The following is a 17,882-nucleotide window of genomic DNA, read 5'->3' on the forward strand; positions in this document are numbered from 1 at the left end:
ACTGACCTCGGCACCTGGCTGGTTGGCTCGCTTTTGAAATACTCTCGCCGGGGAATTCTTCGTCGGAGTAGGTTAGATGCATTGTAGGGGACTAGACCGAGTAGTTCGTGAACAAGTCGGAAGCTCAACAAAGAAGTGGTATTAACCCATTCATGCCCATGTTGTTTGTGGACAACAACGTTTTTAAACAGGTATAACTTTTGATTGAGGCGAGATTTGCTCACAAAAATAAGTAAAGCTCATTAATGTGATTGTTGTCTTTAATTTGAGTATTAACAGTTACAAGGATCAGCTCTAGAACTGAAGTTATTGCAATTAGTCTGATTGGATTCCCATGGAGCAGTGCTGCCAGGGATAGTTTACGTTGACGACCGAAAATGATTTTTTCATATATCTTCGTTATGGTTAACCCTTTCATGCCCAACTTTTTTCTAGTGCATGTAGGGTTTCAAAACTATTTTTCCTTGAAAACGGTGGGGTCAAGAAATACGAAATGCCTATTTTCATAAAAATAGGTGCTTCCATGGCAGTGCTAGAAGCTGGTCAATTTTTACCTTCTAATGCTCAATAAAATTCTCCTAGAATAATTACAATAGTCCAATTACGTGGAAAACGTAGCCAACGACAGTCTAAATTGTTAAGTTTTATCAGTTTTCATTAATATTGCACCATAACGAAGATATAAGAAAAAATCATTTTCGGTCGTCAACGTAAACTGTCCCTGGCAGCACTGCTCCATCGGAATACAATCTGACTAATTGCAATAACTTCAGTTCTAGAGCTGATCCTTGTAACTGTTAATACTCAAATTAAAGACAACAATCACATGAATGAGCCTTACTTATTTTTGTGAGCAAATATCGCCTCAATCAAAAGTTATAGCTGTTTAAAAACATTGTTGTCCACAAACAACATGGGCATGAATGGGTTAAATGGCACAAGGGAACTGAAGGGCTTAGTAAATTGGACAGTCTGAAGTTTGCCGCCCAGATTGTCCTCATAGGGAAAGAGCGCTAATTCTAGACCCACAGCTAGCTTTCCTAATATCAAACAAAAATTCCCACGTTGTGGGGGTGGTCGAAAACTGGTAGTGTGTCGAAGATGGGTGCTGTAACCCTAATAAAGGAACTAACTACTAAGTAGTTGGATAGGAGTGTGTGTTAAAAGTTCTTCCCGAAGTAATGCTGGGGAGGAATCAAATTGCGTGCAAATGTAGTTGTATTAGCAAGTCGGGTGGCTATCCAAACCCGTTCACTGAGTTGTTGGTTTTTGTATTTTTTTTTTCCTGCTCGGGTTGAACATTTTTTATGTTCTCTAAAAACATACATGCATAACTTGTACATACATACAAAAATTATTCATATCCCCCCGAAAAAAATTTCTCACTACGCCACTGAAAACATCATTGCATAACTATACATCTACAGTCACACAAATTGTATTATTGTAATTATTGGTGATCATTATATGATAATCATCGGATAAACCAAATGTCGGAAAACCAAGCTTATTAAGTTTCATCCACAAGTCTTAGGCGACAAGACACCATAAACGTGTTGACAGCACACCAAATTGAGGACATCCACAGATACTCAGTTTACTCAGTTCTACTTATCTTGACGATGAGCACAGATGTCGGTCGCTAAGCATTGCGTGTATCCATTTCGTGATATATAAAGGTATTCCATGATCATGATTTTTCTAAAATAGAAATTCTATGTCAAGAACAACTCCTAAACTTGATTGGTTTTGTGAAAAACCTTTTAGACAATATTTTGTAATAGGATGGAGATAGTCTTTTCCTGCTGAGATGCATGTTGAGTTGGATGAAGCGGGTGCTTGCCCAAACTATTATCCCGAATGTAGTGGTCGATTAAACGTTCCACTTATTTGAGAAGAAAAGGCGTCAGACTGTCTCCGACTCTTAGTCTCCTCATATGTAACGTAACACCCTTTGGGAATCAATTTTTCAATTATTTCCCCTCACGTCAAACTATCCTTTAATAAGACTATCAGTAAGAACCTTTTTCAAAATATGCATGAAGCGTTCGTATCCTCTATGAAGTAAACATGGAACGATACCATCTTTTCCCGGAGATTTATACGGAGCAATATTTTCAATGGTCCATTCGCTCGATTAGGTTATCACAATTCTACAAGCAAATGCCCAATTTCTGTAAGCTCCGACCCGTCTCTGAGTCTGCGATTCCAAGCTCTTCTACATAACTTTTTGAGTCGGGCAAGTTCGGTATCCCACCAAGAGGTTCCTCGATAAGCACGGTTAACTCGAAGCGGACCTGCCTTTTGGTATGCTGCTACCGTTAGTTAGTTTGTTTTATACACTCATTCAACTCGCATGCAGATTAGAGTGACAAGAAAAAAATGACCCCCATCGGCCCACCCCTTTGTCGATTCCTAGTTCCATCAGGAGTACTTGCACCAAATTTGAAGCAAATCGGACAAGTCTAGCTACCAGACCAACGTAACTGCAGTTTGTATGGGATTTTTCGTAAAATTAATTTGGAGAAACCCCACCAGCTCGCATTTTCGCCGCTAGGTGGCACTGTATGCATCGTATTATCACTGTAAGTAAAAATAAGATAGATAATTCAATTGTCTACAACTTTACTGAAGACTGCTAGTCAATCTGACTTTGTTAAAAGAAGTTATTAAAATTTTAACGAAGTGATGTCTGAGTCAGTACTCGATTCCCACGAACTATACATTTTTGTGAAATAATGGTAGAATTTAGCTCAATAGTATGTTCAGAAGAATTGTAGTACATAATACGAGTTATCTTTTGGTTAGACAAATTTAGTTACACCTGTGACCGCATAGAGGGCGCCAACACTAACTTTTCAACGGAGAGAGATAGAAATTAGGTGTCTTCCACAAAGTTGTAGAACAGGCATTTTATAATAATTCTTCTGAACATCTTGATATTCTATCTCTCTTCTATAAAAAGTTATTGTTGGCGTCCTCTATGCGGTCACATTTGGAACTAAAATTTTCCTACTAAAACATAGCTCGTATCATGTGATGCAATTCTTCCAAACATACTATTGATCTAAATCTCACCATTATTTCACAAAAATGTATAGTTCGTGGGAATCGAGTACTGATACATAACCATGCACTGCTAGGCCCCATGCAAAACTGACTCAGACATCATTTCGCTAAAAGTTTAATAACTTCTTTTAACAAAATCGCATTGACTAGAAGTCTTGGGCAAAGTTGTAGACAATTAAATTATCTATCTTATTTTCACTTACAGTGATAATACGATGCATACAGTACCACCTAGCGGTGAAAAAGCGAGCTGGTGGGTTTTCTCCATATAAATTGTCGAAAAATCCCATGCAAACTTCAGGCACGTTGGTCCGGTAGCTAAGCTTTTTTTATTTGCTTAAAATTTGGTGCAAGTACTTCTGGTGGAACTATAAATCGACTAAGGGGTGGGCCGATTGAGTTTTCAAAAATTCATTCTTTTTTTTGGGCAGTCCAATGCAGATACAATTGTTAAAAAATACTCATTAAACCTAGTTGCTAAGCATTCTGCGTAGGGGCCCCAGTTCGTAGGTTTTGTATTACGATATCTAGCGAGACGTTTGAACGATCAAAGATGCTGTATTCAGATTAGATAATGACGGATCGAGCTCGTTTGGTGCGAGTCAGCTTGCCAACTCATGCGTACTACTGTCGGAATTGCAGGTTTTATCTGACACATTTTGTGCCAATGTTGTGCGATTTACTTCATGGAGTATATGCAGAGTTGTGCTGCTTATGTATTCCATTAGTTCAGTGACTCTTGAATTGATATTTGAGTTGGCCTAAATTATGTGATGCGCATTTGCATAGCTGCCGATTATGAGTGGAAGCCAATTTCTGTCATAGTAAGGTACTATTCCTTTGAAATTACCAGAAGAAAATAATTCATTATGCGGCAAATATGTCGAACAATAAACAATTTCCTGTCTATGTTATCAACAACCATATTGACTGTGGCAGTACAAATATTGCGAGTTGTGAGCTCGAATGTAAGACTTGCGTCAATAGTACTATTTACAAGTACACGAAGCATTCTGCACTTTACGTAAATCAGTCATACTAATTTTGTTGAAAATTACTAAGGCGGGGTTAAGTAGTTTTTCAACTTAGAAGTTTTCTATATGGAAATAACGTTCTTCAACCAAGGTTATGGAAGGTTTTCTTTCCTGTACGAGGCGGGATAGATTCATAGTCTTGTACAATTATGTTGAAGAATAATTTGAGCCTCTCCAACCTTTGTCGATCAGACTAGAAGATACCAAACACGTTGGCCTTAAATCGCTTATAGCGAACCCCGATATTATTATTAGGAACTTGGCCATCATTTGAGTCCCGCGAGTTGCAAAGAAACAAACGTCCACTTTATCAGAGATTCGTTTGACACAGTAAGAGTAAGAACCACGACACTTTGTGCACAACGGGTATATTCAGTCCTCGGAACGGAGAAACACCTTGACTTAAGGGACTTTTGTTTTCAGTCGTCTCTTACGGCATGGGAGCAGGAACCCAATGGATCGATTGCTATCAATCTCCAAGTGGACCACAGTCAGAGCAAAAACTCCAACTTTGGAGTTGGGAATATTTTTATCTAGTGGTCGGTTCCCAGTATACTTACGCATATATCAGTCGTGTCGTAGTTGCATATGCGACCACAGGGCACAGATCCAACTATATATGCTTTCAAGATGAACGTTAAACCTGGCGAAGAATTGGGTTCGGATGATATGTCTATTGGTCTGCGATGCAACCGCAGTAAGACGGAAGTAAGACCGTTTGTTGGTGATCCCGGATTGATATACTAGAGTGGGTTGTTGCATTCGAGCTGGAATCCCAACGTAAATTGGCCCACATTCCGCATCACATTCCCAATGAGTTATACTGGGATGAGACTATTTTGTAGTGCGGACATATACTGCCTATAATCGTAAGTCAGTCCCATGTAGATAGGGAATCCCATAGAACATGGGACTGACTTGCGATTATAGGCAGTATAGGTGTCGTCATTAAAAAGCTCTTGTTTCACAAATATTTCAGCGAGATGTTCATAATCAAAGAAAAAGCGCTCCCTTTCATATATAGTAAGCAGAAACGACATAAACCACTAAATTCGTTTGTCAGTATAATTACACACTCTTTTGTTTTTTCCCAAATCTGTATTCATACAATTCAACCAAAAGTCATAAACTCGTTTGACATAGTGTTCACAACATGCCGCGCCGTTGTGCTGGATCCCAAACCAAAAATGACAGCTATTGCATTAAAAATATGAACACAAACACGATATCTTACCTCAAAATTCCTGGGTGAAGCATGGCATGTATGTTTTTATGTTTTTGTTCTCTTATCTCATCCGTTTTCATTTTTTGTCACTACACGGGCGACGATGCTGCATGCTTTCTCTCGCTCTCACTTTGTCACTGTCTATCTCTCCGCGGGAAGGTGTGGTTCCATCTAAAAGCTTATGTACCTACTGACTCGGTCCTATGTGACTGACGTGGATAATATCAAACACTGTGTATGCTGTCACTGCTGATTTGATGTCCTGCCATTTCGTGGCTCAGCCTGTGCTGTGGGACAATCCCCTGCGACATGGTGCTGATGATGTGATGGCGGATGTGTTGGGAGGGAAGGAATCGGGTGCTGCGATTTTGTAATCTTAATCCTAAACGAGAAAAACACGGTCAGCTGATGCTGATGCGGCTGCTGTGTGTGATCTGCTTTTCATTTTTGTTTGGCCTTATCTGGAACAGGGTAGAAATAAAAACAGTATGATATACTTACAGTGGGAGGAAATATTTTGACCTGATCAAAACGAGAAAACTTCAATCCTAGCGACGATTCGAGGAAATAGAAAGCAGAAACTGATCTCAGCTTACGGTTCCGAATAACATTATTTCTTTCATGATGCTTCGGACCACTCAAACGACAAAGGGAACGGATTAGTTTGAGGCAGACTATTTTTTTGAAGCTTATCGTTTGTTTGCAAGGATTTGGATTATAAGCTTTGCTGATCTTTAACTTTTCCGCTTTTATTTAGAGATTTCAACATCTTTGTAATTATCAAAAATGTAAAACTTTAATTATGACATTAATTTATCTACGTACAAATTGAAGAATCGAAGAAATGTAGAAAAGCTCTCTTTTAATTTGGCGTCAGAAAAATATCACCCATTCCCCACAAACATCATGACTGAATATCATTTCTATACGAATGTATTCAGTGTTCCGAATCGAAATGATATCGTTGTTGAGTTTGATATTAGTCATAAAAGGTGAGCACAACATTATTTATTAAATTCACATTGCATTCAAGGTACGAGTCTCTGAAATTTGCAAAAAATAGTTATATTGAAGAGAACTGACGTTAAAAAAAATCCCAAATATTGTTCTATATTTCGGCATGCTGCATTCATGTAGCCTTCATATTTTCAACAAAATAGTTCAAAATCACATTATCAACAACTTTGCTGAAGACACCAAGTCTCTTACTATTTTTGAAGAGTTAACCCTCTGCTGCCCCATTCCGTCTTTTGGCAGAGTTCAGCAGAATCGCTGTAAAATCTCCAATACACGATTTTGTGTTGTCAACCCCACTAAAACCTCTCCAAAATATTCCCACCTATCATACAAATACGTTATCTGTTTGTTGAAATCATGATATAAAATTATATTTGAGTTGAAAATTGGAAATTTGAGGGAAATGAAAAAAAACTATTTTTCATGTGGGAGCACAATTCAATTGGACAATTATCTCACATTTTGGAGTTTCTTTTATATATAGAGATTTTTGTTGGCCCAGCTGCCCAACCCCGCCTTTTGGCGGGTTGCATGTTTCGAGGTTTAACTGAAAAACCCGTAACTTTCATAAACTGGCAATATATTTTTCGGTTTTCTCTTCGTAAAAACAGACTATTTAAGTTTTTTGAAGGGAAACAAAAATTTGGGCAGTAGAGGGTTAATTCTCCATATTTACTTCTAGGATAATTATTCACTACAATTTTTGATATAAAATCATACGCTGTTTTATATTGGAAAGCTTCTTCGAAGTTGTTAAAACTTCAAAGTTTATAATTTCGAAATTATGTGTTCTTGACCGTTGAAAAAGAGCTTTGAAAACTGTTCCATATTGATTCTACTTGTTTGTAGGCTAGAATTACATCTATTAGACTACTTTTGTTTCTGAATTTTCAATAAGTTATCAAACTCATTATATTTCAACATTAAAAAAAAATCAACGATTTTCATCAAAACCCTCCCAAACCAAATTTATGGCTACGCCACTGATTGTGGCTCTGGTACACTAGGAGGTTGATAACAGTCTATTATCTTTCTCCGGACAAAACCAGCTTAGAGACCGTGCGGCATACGGCGGATTTGGGTATCTCAGTCAAGAATTGATTCATTGGGTTTATAGGCGGCTCCCGCCGGATGACAAAGAAGGGGCGTCGAAGCCCAATTCCTAACACAGTTCTTATTTAGAGAGTGGCGAATAATGAGACAAATCGTACTGTACTTGAATGCAATCACTTTTTTTATAATTCGTTTATTTAGAATAACTCATTGCGATAACCTAACGGAACTGCAAATATTTACAATATTTAAAATATGTAACTAAAAATATGAATAATTAAAAACAAATATATCCGTTGAATCTCGAGCACGCGGCTTTCGATTACGCATCTTTTGCGATGGGCAAACATTTGTTTAGTCGCCTACTCATTAATAGTGCTGGCTGTTGAAGTTGGGGTGCACGATGCTGTGTGTATAAGAGCCCGTCTTTTAGACTGAGGTATCGTGGATGAGTGGTAGGGCACGCAAATTTTTTTTTTAATTCTCAAAGACCCCCCTCTCATATTGTGATAAATGTCAAAATAAGCTCAGATGCCAAATGTCACATCATTTGGACAATTCTAGACTCCCGCCCATTTCGATTAAAATTTTTGAAATTAGTACTAAGGGAAAATATGGAGGAAAAATATATTAAATGCTATAACTTTTGAAGTAGCAATTAGAAAATTACAATTTATACCTCTTTTTAAAGGAAATAACCTTAGTATTTGAATGGAGATATCTCTGTTTCTAAAAAGTGAAAGTGGCGTGCTGGGTCATTTTGGCCCCAAAATCCCCTATTTTTAATGATTTTCTGCTCCGTGATGCAAATCATACATATTTTGCAGTTTTTCTAATATAGAAAAAGTTGGGGTTATAGGGTCTTTGTCAGTCATATTAAATTTTATCATTTTCTCGTGCATATATCTCTATTATTCTTCAATCAATTTTCATAAAATGTACCTTGTTGAACTTGGAAAATTCTTAGGAATACAAAAAAAAGATTCGTTAGCGTTAAAATTAAGAAACATAAAAATTTTGACATTAACTCTTCAAATCACATTTTTTTCATTAAATGTCCTAATACCTCACCTTTCCCTATTTTTCCAGAATGGAAACTTTTCTCACGTGATCCCCAAGCGTAATTTACACTAAAAGTAGTAAATTAAATAAGAATTTTGTTGTTAAATGGAGTTAATTTGTGTAGTTTCATGATAAAAATGTGAAATCGAGACTATATATCAGATACCTTGATGTTTCTTGATTTTATCAATAACGAATCTATTTTTATTTTGTTCCTAAGGATTTTACACGTTCAAGAAGGTATAATTTATTAAAATTGAGTGAAAAATAATAGAGATATATGCATGAGAAAATGATAAAATTTTATATGAATGATAAAAGGCCCTATAACCCCAACTTCTCGTATTCGGACAAAGGTTTAAAAGGTTCCGTTCGATTTCTGAGATTTTTTTTCACATTAGAAAAACTACAAAATATGTATGATTTGCATCACGGATCAGAAAAATTATTAAAAATAGGGCATTTTGTGCCAAAATGACCCAGTACCCCACTTTTCCGTATTTTGCTAGAAACGGAAATATCCCCATTCAAATACTAAGATTATAATTGTAATTTTCTGATTGCTACTTCAAAAGTAATAGCATTTCATATATTTTTTCTCCATATTTTCCCATAGTACCAATTTCAAAATTTTCAATCGAAGAGGGCGGGAGTCTAGAATTGTCCAAATGATGTGAAATTTGGCATCTGAGCTGACGTTGTCATTTGTCACAATATGAGAGGGGGTCTTCGAGAATTCGAAAAAAATTTTTTTTGCATTGTCCTAATGAGTGGGCATTCTTCTCACGGTTAGGATTCTGCTTTGCATGGGTGCATAACGTAGTTTGTTTAATAGTAGTTCCGTCAGGTTTACGTTCCATCGTAAAGTAGGCGGGAGTAGGTCTTTCAACTCGCATCCTGACCAAAAGGCATATCCGGGAAGCAGTTTGTCCTAGTATTAGGTGTAATAGCATGTATTTTTCAATATTCTAACGAGGGGTACGTGGTGATAGATCATGTAGCCTTACGTCCATATTGTCATTTTCCAAATACACGAGAGTCTTACTTCCAACGCTTTCATTTTCAGCCTCGTGTTTTAGGTTTCTGCAAAACAAATCTTTCGGCTTGTTATAATCTGTGGAACATCAGTCCTGTATTGTGTAGACGATACTGAAGATGGCCGATTTCCATACGCCTAAGCTCCATTTTCACCGTCAGAAAACACTCCAACTCACGAAGAGTTGGTCGAATTGAAACAAATTTGAAGTCAATGACCGCGGTGTTGGGTCAAAGTACCATTATTTTGAAAACTACTATATGTATTACTCTTGTTCTTGAAACAACGACATCACATTTTGATGTTATCTTATGGAATCTTAATTTGGATAACAATGCACGACTGCTGATTTGTTGCCAAACTGAGAAGATACGCGAATACCACCTACCATTTGTCTAAACATATGCCACCAGTCAGCAGAGTTTTCATTAATATTTTCAGATGGTCAACTAGGCCGAGACCATCTTTAAATTGATATTTTATACTTTTCACTGATTAAAGTTAATTCCTCGTTTCTTGAAGGGCAGATTAAGAGATTAAGAAAATTCCAGCTCACCTCTCGAGGTCATCGCAGCGTCCCTGATGGAGTCGGTACACCAAAAAAGAAGTAAGAAGAAAACTAACACAAGTCCTAATAGATGTTTATGATGTTGGTTGAAATACGATATTTTTCGATTTAGGGGCAGCTCAATCTTAGATGAAATGTCTATAGGTTTCACTCGTGGAATGCACCTAGAACACTTGATCGTTGGTGGATTCGATATATGCTCTATGCTGCATCGTGATAACCTTCAAATATTTAGTTCTAAAGACTAGATCATTTAGAAAGTGGCCATTAGACTGGTTCAATTTTTGACTTTTAACTCTACCATTCCTTTTATGGCTTAGTAATTGTGCAAATTTTGGTACCGATCGGTTGTGTCTACGGACTCTCCACAAATTTCAAAGTTTATATGGAATTTAGTATGGAAAATCGGTTAAAATTGAAAATAAATTCTTATAAAATCACCTCATCAATCAATTCATGAGAACACTATATATTTCAAAAGGTATTCTTCAACTGCACATTTTCGTGGAACATTTTAAGTTTTGTGAAAATTCGCTGAGAAAAGTTATTAACTAAAGAAGCAGCATGACTTAAAATCAAAAGAATTTTATATTAATCTGTTTGAATAGCTCCATCATTATACAAGTGTAAACTAAGCTTACCACCAACCGCTCCCGTATAGCAGATGCAGCTATTCAAACAGGGTTGTTTTGATTAACAATAAAATCCACTTGTTTTGAAGCCATGCTGCTTCTTTAGTTAATAACTTTTCTCAGCGAATTTTCACAAACTTACAATGTTCCACGAATGTGTTCAGTAGAAGAATATTTTTAGAAATATATAGCGTTCTCATAAATTGATTGATGAGGTGATTTTATAAGAATTTATTTTCAATTTTAACCGATTTTCCATACTAATTTCCATATAAACTTTGAAATTTTGGAGGGTCCGTAGACACAACCGATCGGTACCAAAATTAGCACAATTATTAAGGGCCATAAAAGGAATCAGTAGAGTTTGGTGGAGCTAAAAGTCAAAAATTGAACCAGTCTAGTCGTCATGCATAAATGACGTAGCATTTTTGGCGGTAGGGGAGGAGGGGGGGGGGGGGGGTCATACCAAATGTGTGACGAAATGTGACGAGGGGGAGGGTCGGGTCAAAATTTACGCGACGTAGCATCAAGTTCAATTGTTTTCGGCGGGCTTCAGAGCCCATTGATTAGAAAAAAAACAATTGAATGTTCTATGCTATATTTCACCCTAAGGAGGAAAATTTGGTAAACACCAAAATTTCTCACTAGGGTGAAAATTTGTTGGTAAAACCAGTCTTTGCACTTGAGGACACAAATCCTTATTTCTTACACAGTTGTGTTTCGGCTTCGCCTCATCAGAAACCGACACTTACTTTTTGTCGGAATAGATTAGCGCCGGCTTCAACGCAACTGTGTAAGAAATAAGGATTCTTTCCCTCAAGTGCAAAGATTGGTTTTACCAACAAATTTTCACCCTAATGAGAAATTTTGGTGTTTACCAAATTTTCCTCCTTAGGGTGAAATATAGCATAGTGCTTTCGCATAGGCCTGCTAAGCCAAGACAAGTTTCGGCTTCACTGTGTCTCATCGACATAAACAAAACTTCTGCTAGGACGGGACATCACGTTTGATCAGTCGTTCGATTGAAACACAAAGTGTGTTTTAGTTTTAAGGGATTTGCGTCAAACCGGCGCTAATCTATTCCGACAAAAAGTTAGTGTCGGTTTCTGATGAGGCGAAGCCGAAACGCAACTGTGTAAGAATTGAATGTTTCTCCTTTCCCAATAAATATAAATTCACACAAGTTACTTTTCACGCGGATTTTCATGCGGTAAGATTTTTTATTCGCGGACTTGTAAGCTAGCAAAAAACGAAAAGATTTTGTATGCGGATTTAACTTGCTACATTAGTTTGATAATCGTGCTAACTAGTAGACATAGTTTGGTAGCTGAATAAAATTTTGGATTCAACCAGAGAAAATTTAGTAATTTAATTGAACGTATGCTTCTTAGAATCTTTGGTAGTTACAGGATTGTGAACTGAGAGAACTTCTCTTCATGCTCCATGACATAAAATTCAAACAAAACAATCAACGCTATATTCGTCATGAAATGCGATTATTTTGAACGCAATCTGCCGTTATGTTGTTTATAAAAGCTATGGAACATTTTGTAGGGACATGTATTTGAAAGAACTGTAAAGCATATTTAATTTTTTTCAACGGCCGGTCGGTGAGGTTAGAATTTTGTGACAAAATGCTACGAGGGGGGAGGGAGGGGTCGAAAATCGCTGAAAAAACTACAAGGGGCAGCCGTATGGGGTTGCACGAACTGTAGACTACACTACTTAATATAAAATGTTTATTTTCCTAGTACGTTAAGAGTAAGAATAAACCAAATATATTTCTTACGTACAGTTTAAGCACAACCAATCAACATCGTATGTTACATATTGAACCAAACCTTCTTGGTTATCAGGTCATTTAATTTGTAGTAGGTAATCGAATCCGATTAAACTTATTTGAGAAAATCTGAAGAAGGAAGACAAAACTGTGATTGAACTAATATCTGGAACTAAATCTTTATAACACAAGATTAGCTTTTTAAAATTGTAAAAACTTTTCGATTGTGTGTGGTAAAAAACCCGGACCGGCGAAGAAAAATCAAATTTTAGACAATATAATCTAGTATAGACCAAGCTTTCTAGTTATATTTTGCCATTATTGTAATTGTAAGTACGCATACAAATGTAGCGAATGCAGTGGTCTTAATCATATATCGAAACTATAAATATACAAGGATCGAAAACAATTTTATATATGGACTTGAATGCGTTTTTGCAACAGTTTTTCGAGTATCAGTGTATTCATTTGTAAATAGGCTTTGTAGTATGTACTTATTAGCAGAATCAAAATAGGATAGGCTAAGTGGAAATGAGTCACGTGAAGTGGAAATGAATCAATGAATTGATCGAAGGTAAACAATAGACTGTCATTGTGCTTTCCATCGATCCGCGTAAATTTGTTGCTAAGAAAGTTTTCATCTTTGCGCAACGAAAGCACAGATTGCTATCATGCAAGTTACACATGCAACCGCTAACAAACAGGGATGCCACATTGAAATCTGTGTCACGGTCAAAAATATCTTTTTACCATCTGTGATAACTAAAACAGGAAAAAAATCTGTGATAAATTTCCGAAAACTCTGTGAAAAATCACAACATTTCCAAAAATCTGCGAAATTTTCATCAAAATGCTAAAAATCTGCTATCTGTAAAAAGAATCTGTGATCAAAAATTGTGAAAAGAATCTGTGACATTACAGAAAAATTTGTGAATATGGTAACCCTGCTAACAAATTAGATATACCTACTTACACATTCGCCTCAAACATTGAACCCAAGCGCGCAAAGCAAAATGAGTCAACGCTGATGATGATGGGTAGAGCGAAAGAGACAATTAGTACCACGACACTATGTTAACCGTGTTTGCAAATGAAGCTCGAATGTACAAGCGATTTTGTGTATGAATAATTGTGTTCGAGATTGTACATAAAAGTGTGCTGGAAACGAGCACAACACAAAAGAAAGCAAAGTGTTTTAACGGACAAGCTCAGTCGCGTGTTGAGCGACACTGGGTAGCGTACTGTCACAACCAATGTACGGACTTCTAACTCAGCTACACTGGTTGTGAAAACACACAGCGCAATAATCTGCTCCGCCTGCCGTTCAACAGGCAACTGAGCTTGTCCGGCCAAATCCGTTCTTTAAATAGACGATGATGACGTCATTCATAGAAACTTAGCGCACTAGGTACACAAATCTGTCGTGTCGGACTTGGGAAGCGCTACCTTCTGTGTGTAAATGCGCGATATTTTGACTGGTTTGCACATTATTTAAATTTTTAATGCCATGATATCAAAAATCTTTGGGTTTATCTATTGGAATCTATTCTTAGAAGTATTTCGGGGCGATATGCGCAAAAATTTTAAAATTTATCATGAGATGGCTGATTGACTTTTCGTTGCATGCCATTTTTGTAGAAATTGCAAAGTGCACCCCCATATCGAAAACAAAGACGTAGTCCTACTTCAAAAACTCCCCTCTTGGTTGCCATTTTCGTAGCTTTGACCGTATATAATATTTTTCCCTACTTTTCATCGAAATGAAAAAAAAAATCATCACAACCACTCATCCGTAAAATGCTTGTTCCGCATTCCCACATAAAACATAATTTGATAAAAGAAATTTCCCCCATAAACCTTCTGTGCCTAACCCTCCGGGCTGAAAATATATGGCCGAACGGACAAACAAACAAAAAAAATCTGCTACCGAGGTTCGAGGTTGGAATTAAAGTGTAATTTCATTGCTATAGTGCCGACTGTTCCAGTCAGCAGACGGGACTCATCGCGGGAGCGTACAGCTGGGGCAACGTGTTGTAAATAATTTGAAAATTGGATTCCGTTCAACCCCCGGGTACTGGTACCATATGTAGATTGATTTTATAGCGATCCTGAAGCGTTAAATCTGCTAGTTGGTCAGCATTGTACAGTAGTGTGGCTCCACACGTTCACACTTATTATCGATTTTGCTGTGCGGTTACAGTTTTAAATGTGTAGCACAAAAAGTACTGATTTGGATTGACTATTGAAGAAATAAAGATCTTCGTTTTTGACAATTTGAATAAATGGGATTTTGGTATGAAATAACTGATGGTTTGAAATATTGCCAAAGTTTCTTTAATACACTTTTGGTTCCATTACAATATTATTTCGAACAAGGCTCCTGTCATTTTTTTGCAAAAATAAATCACTTTTGCTTACTGTAGCCGTTTGAATCGGAGATTGAATCAACCGTTTGCCAGTATTGGACTAACAGTTGTGTAGATCCACTTACTTGAGTCCCAAGAGTTGCCGAAACCCCCCCTTTTTTGGCCGGACGCCATTCTGAAATCGATGTGAGCTGTCCAATTATGTTTTGAGTCAAGCATTACCCCAACGTATTTAACTTGATATGCGATGATAATTTCAGTCAAAGAACCGCAATGGACGAGCTCCGGTTGTAATCCTTCGTTGCATGAAAAACCCAATTGACGTCGGAAACCATACATCGGAAACCCAGGCTCATTAAGTTTCTTTAACAAGCTATCGGTGACAAGGTTCCATAGAAGTGGTGACAGCACACCACTCTGAGGACATCCACAGTCACTCAGTTGCTTCATCTCTACTTGTCTTAAAGATAAGCACAGATGTTGGTTGCTAAGCATTCTGCGCATCCAGTTCGTGATATATTGAGGTATTCCATGACATTGAGACTTTTTTCAAAATATGCTTGACGTGTTCATATCCTCGTTGAAGTAGTACCGGAATGATTCCATCTTTTCCATGAGATTTGTACGGTGCAATACTTTCAATCGCTTATTTGATCGATTCGGCTGTAATAATTCTATGAGCAAATGCCCAAGAATCAGAACTACCTGAAAAGAACTCAGGGGCAGTCGTGTCGGTGATGCATCAAGGTAAGAAGGTTTGGTGCGTGGCACTCTAGAACCTTAAGAATAGGGTAAGTTTACACTATCTTGTTTTTTGACCTTTTCCATACAAAAATCAACAAAAAATTTTTTTTTGCCACGATTTTTGAAATTCTTGGTTTGATATTCAATTACAAGCATTATTTTCACATATATCGGAATATTTCAGATTTTATAAGCGTGGGAGCAAAAATGTGAAGTTTTTAATATTATTGGAGATCCTAAACTGATATATACCCAGTTAGACATGTCATAATGAATTTAATGCTTACAAAAAATGTCATACCATTAATTACTAAATTTTACGGAAAAAAACTGAAAAAAAATTTTTTTTGCCTATTACTTTATCATGTTTTTTTTACCTTTTCCATAGAAAAGGTAAAAAAACATGATAAAGTAAACTTACCCTATTCTTAGGGTTCTAGAGTGCCACTCACCAAACCTTCTTACCTGTATTGTGCATAGTTTAGACAGTGAAAAAAGTGCCTGTTCGTGCATTTTGGTTTGCACCTTTCTTTCTTATACATAGTTGAAGTTGGTGTAAAAAATGTAAAAGTCTTCAATAACTTTTAAACGAATGAGTATTTTTACATGCAGTCTTCGGCAATATTAGGGGCCATGCATAAATGACGTAGCATTTTGGGGGGTAGGGAGGGTATACCAAATTTGTGACGAAGTGTGACGAGGGGGAGGATAGGGTTAGAAGTTGTGCGATGTAGCATTAAGTTTAAAACCCATTGTTTAGAGAAAACAATTTAATTATCCTAATTACCAAGAGAAATGAATTTAAATTCGAACAAGTTACTTTGTTGCAGTTTTTCATGAGGTAAATTTTACGATTCACGGAATTACAAGCTCGCAAAAATACGAAAAGATTTTGTATGCGGATTTAACTTGCTACATTAGTTAGCTAATGTTGCTAACTAGTAGACTCAGTTTGGAAACTGAATTAAATTTTCACTTCGGATTCAACCAAACAAAATTTAGCAATTTAGATGAACGTATGGTTCTTAGAATCATTGGCAGCTGCACGATTGTGAACTGAGAGAACTTGTCTTCATGCTCCCCTTGACATATAAAATTCAAAACAAAACTATCAACACTATATTTGTCATGAAATGGGCTTATTTTGCACGCAATTTGCTGTTATAATGAAAATGTTGATAAAAGTCGTCAAACATTTTGAAAGGACATGTATTTAAAATAATTGAAAAACATATGTAATTTTTTTTTCATCACTCGGGCGCTTTGCATGGGAAATGCTACGTTATTTACGAGGGGGAGGTTAGAATTTTGTGACCAAATGCTACGAGGGGGGAGGGAGGGGTCAAAAATCGCCAAAAAAGCTACGTCATTTGTGTACGGCCCCTTATGTAGTTTTGATACCTACACATTTGTCTAGAACATAGTTTGCACGAAAAGCCACAATGAAAAAAGGTATTTTAAAAATACTAGATTTAAGGGGGTTGCCATAGAAAACGCCTTATAAATCGATAACCTTTAGTCCTACAAGCTCAAGCTCTTCAACAAAATTCTTTACTATGAGCATTTCTAAAACTTTGTCGAAGACACCAACTTTCTACCTCGTCAGGATAAAAAGTTATTTTTTTTAGTTCGATCATAGTAAGCCATGCCTAATTTCAATTGTTATCAGATTGTGGGGAATATTCATACGAACACTTCCTCCAAAGACACCCTGTGAATGTATTCGATGGTTTGGCCTCTAGTGAATTAAATTCACGTTTTTGGCGTTTCCGACCACTGTGTGATGGCTCCGTACAGCCTGGAAAGTGTGTGTTATAAAGATAGTAGAGTACTACATCTTCGTCAGACTATTTTTAACCATTAGCAGTTCTAATTGAACTAATATGAAAGTTTATCATTTTCGAAAGTATTTATTTAATCTCGTTGAGATTTGAGACATTTGTGCAGCATTTTTTCCAACCACTTCGCTCAGGGGATCGAAGGGCTTTTATGTATGCTTTGCCAGCGAAATGCATTCAACCTGTCCCTGCGTCTGCGATTCTAAACTCAAAAAGTTATGTAGAACATAACTTATTGAGTCGAACAAGTTCGGTATTCCACCACAGCGTTCCTCTAGAATCACGCATAACTCGAAGCGGACAAGCCTCTTGGTATGCTGCTACTATGAGTGAGCTTGTTTTATCCACGACCTCATCCAAGTCACTTGGAGATTCAATCGTCAGAAGATACCCATGAAACCTAGTCGCCAAGCTCTCTTCGTAGAGGTCCCAGTTCGTAGCTTATGACCAGATAAGCA

General features: G+C 37.0%; 1 protein-coding gene across 3 annotated transcripts in view; it reads right to left on the minus strand.

Moving 5' to 3' along the window:
* The window catches only part of LOC131683823 (basement membrane-specific heparan sulfate proteoglycan core protein-like), a 171,344-nt gene that overhangs the window by 19,521 nt on the left and 133,941 nt on the right, over nt 1-17,882 (minus strand). For 2 of the 3 annotated variants that reach the window (XM_058966155.1, XM_058966154.1), the window contains exon 9: nt 5,338-5,789. The exons of the other annotated variant lie outside the window; for it this stretch is intronic. In XM_058966155.1, the coding sequence (XP_058822138.1) occupies nt 5,786-5,789 (4 nt within the window). In that variant the 3' untranslated portion in view covers nt 5,338-5,785. The remainder of the gene's footprint in view (nt 1-5,337; nt 5,790-17,882) is intronic. 3 annotated transcript variants of the gene reach the window in all.

The sequence above is a fragment of the Topomyia yanbarensis genome, chromosome 2, assembly GCF_030247195.1.
Source record: "Topomyia yanbarensis strain Yona2022 chromosome 2, ASM3024719v1, whole genome shotgun sequence".
Taxonomy (NCBI): Eukaryota; Metazoa; Arthropoda; class Insecta; order Diptera; family Culicidae; genus Topomyia; species Topomyia yanbarensis.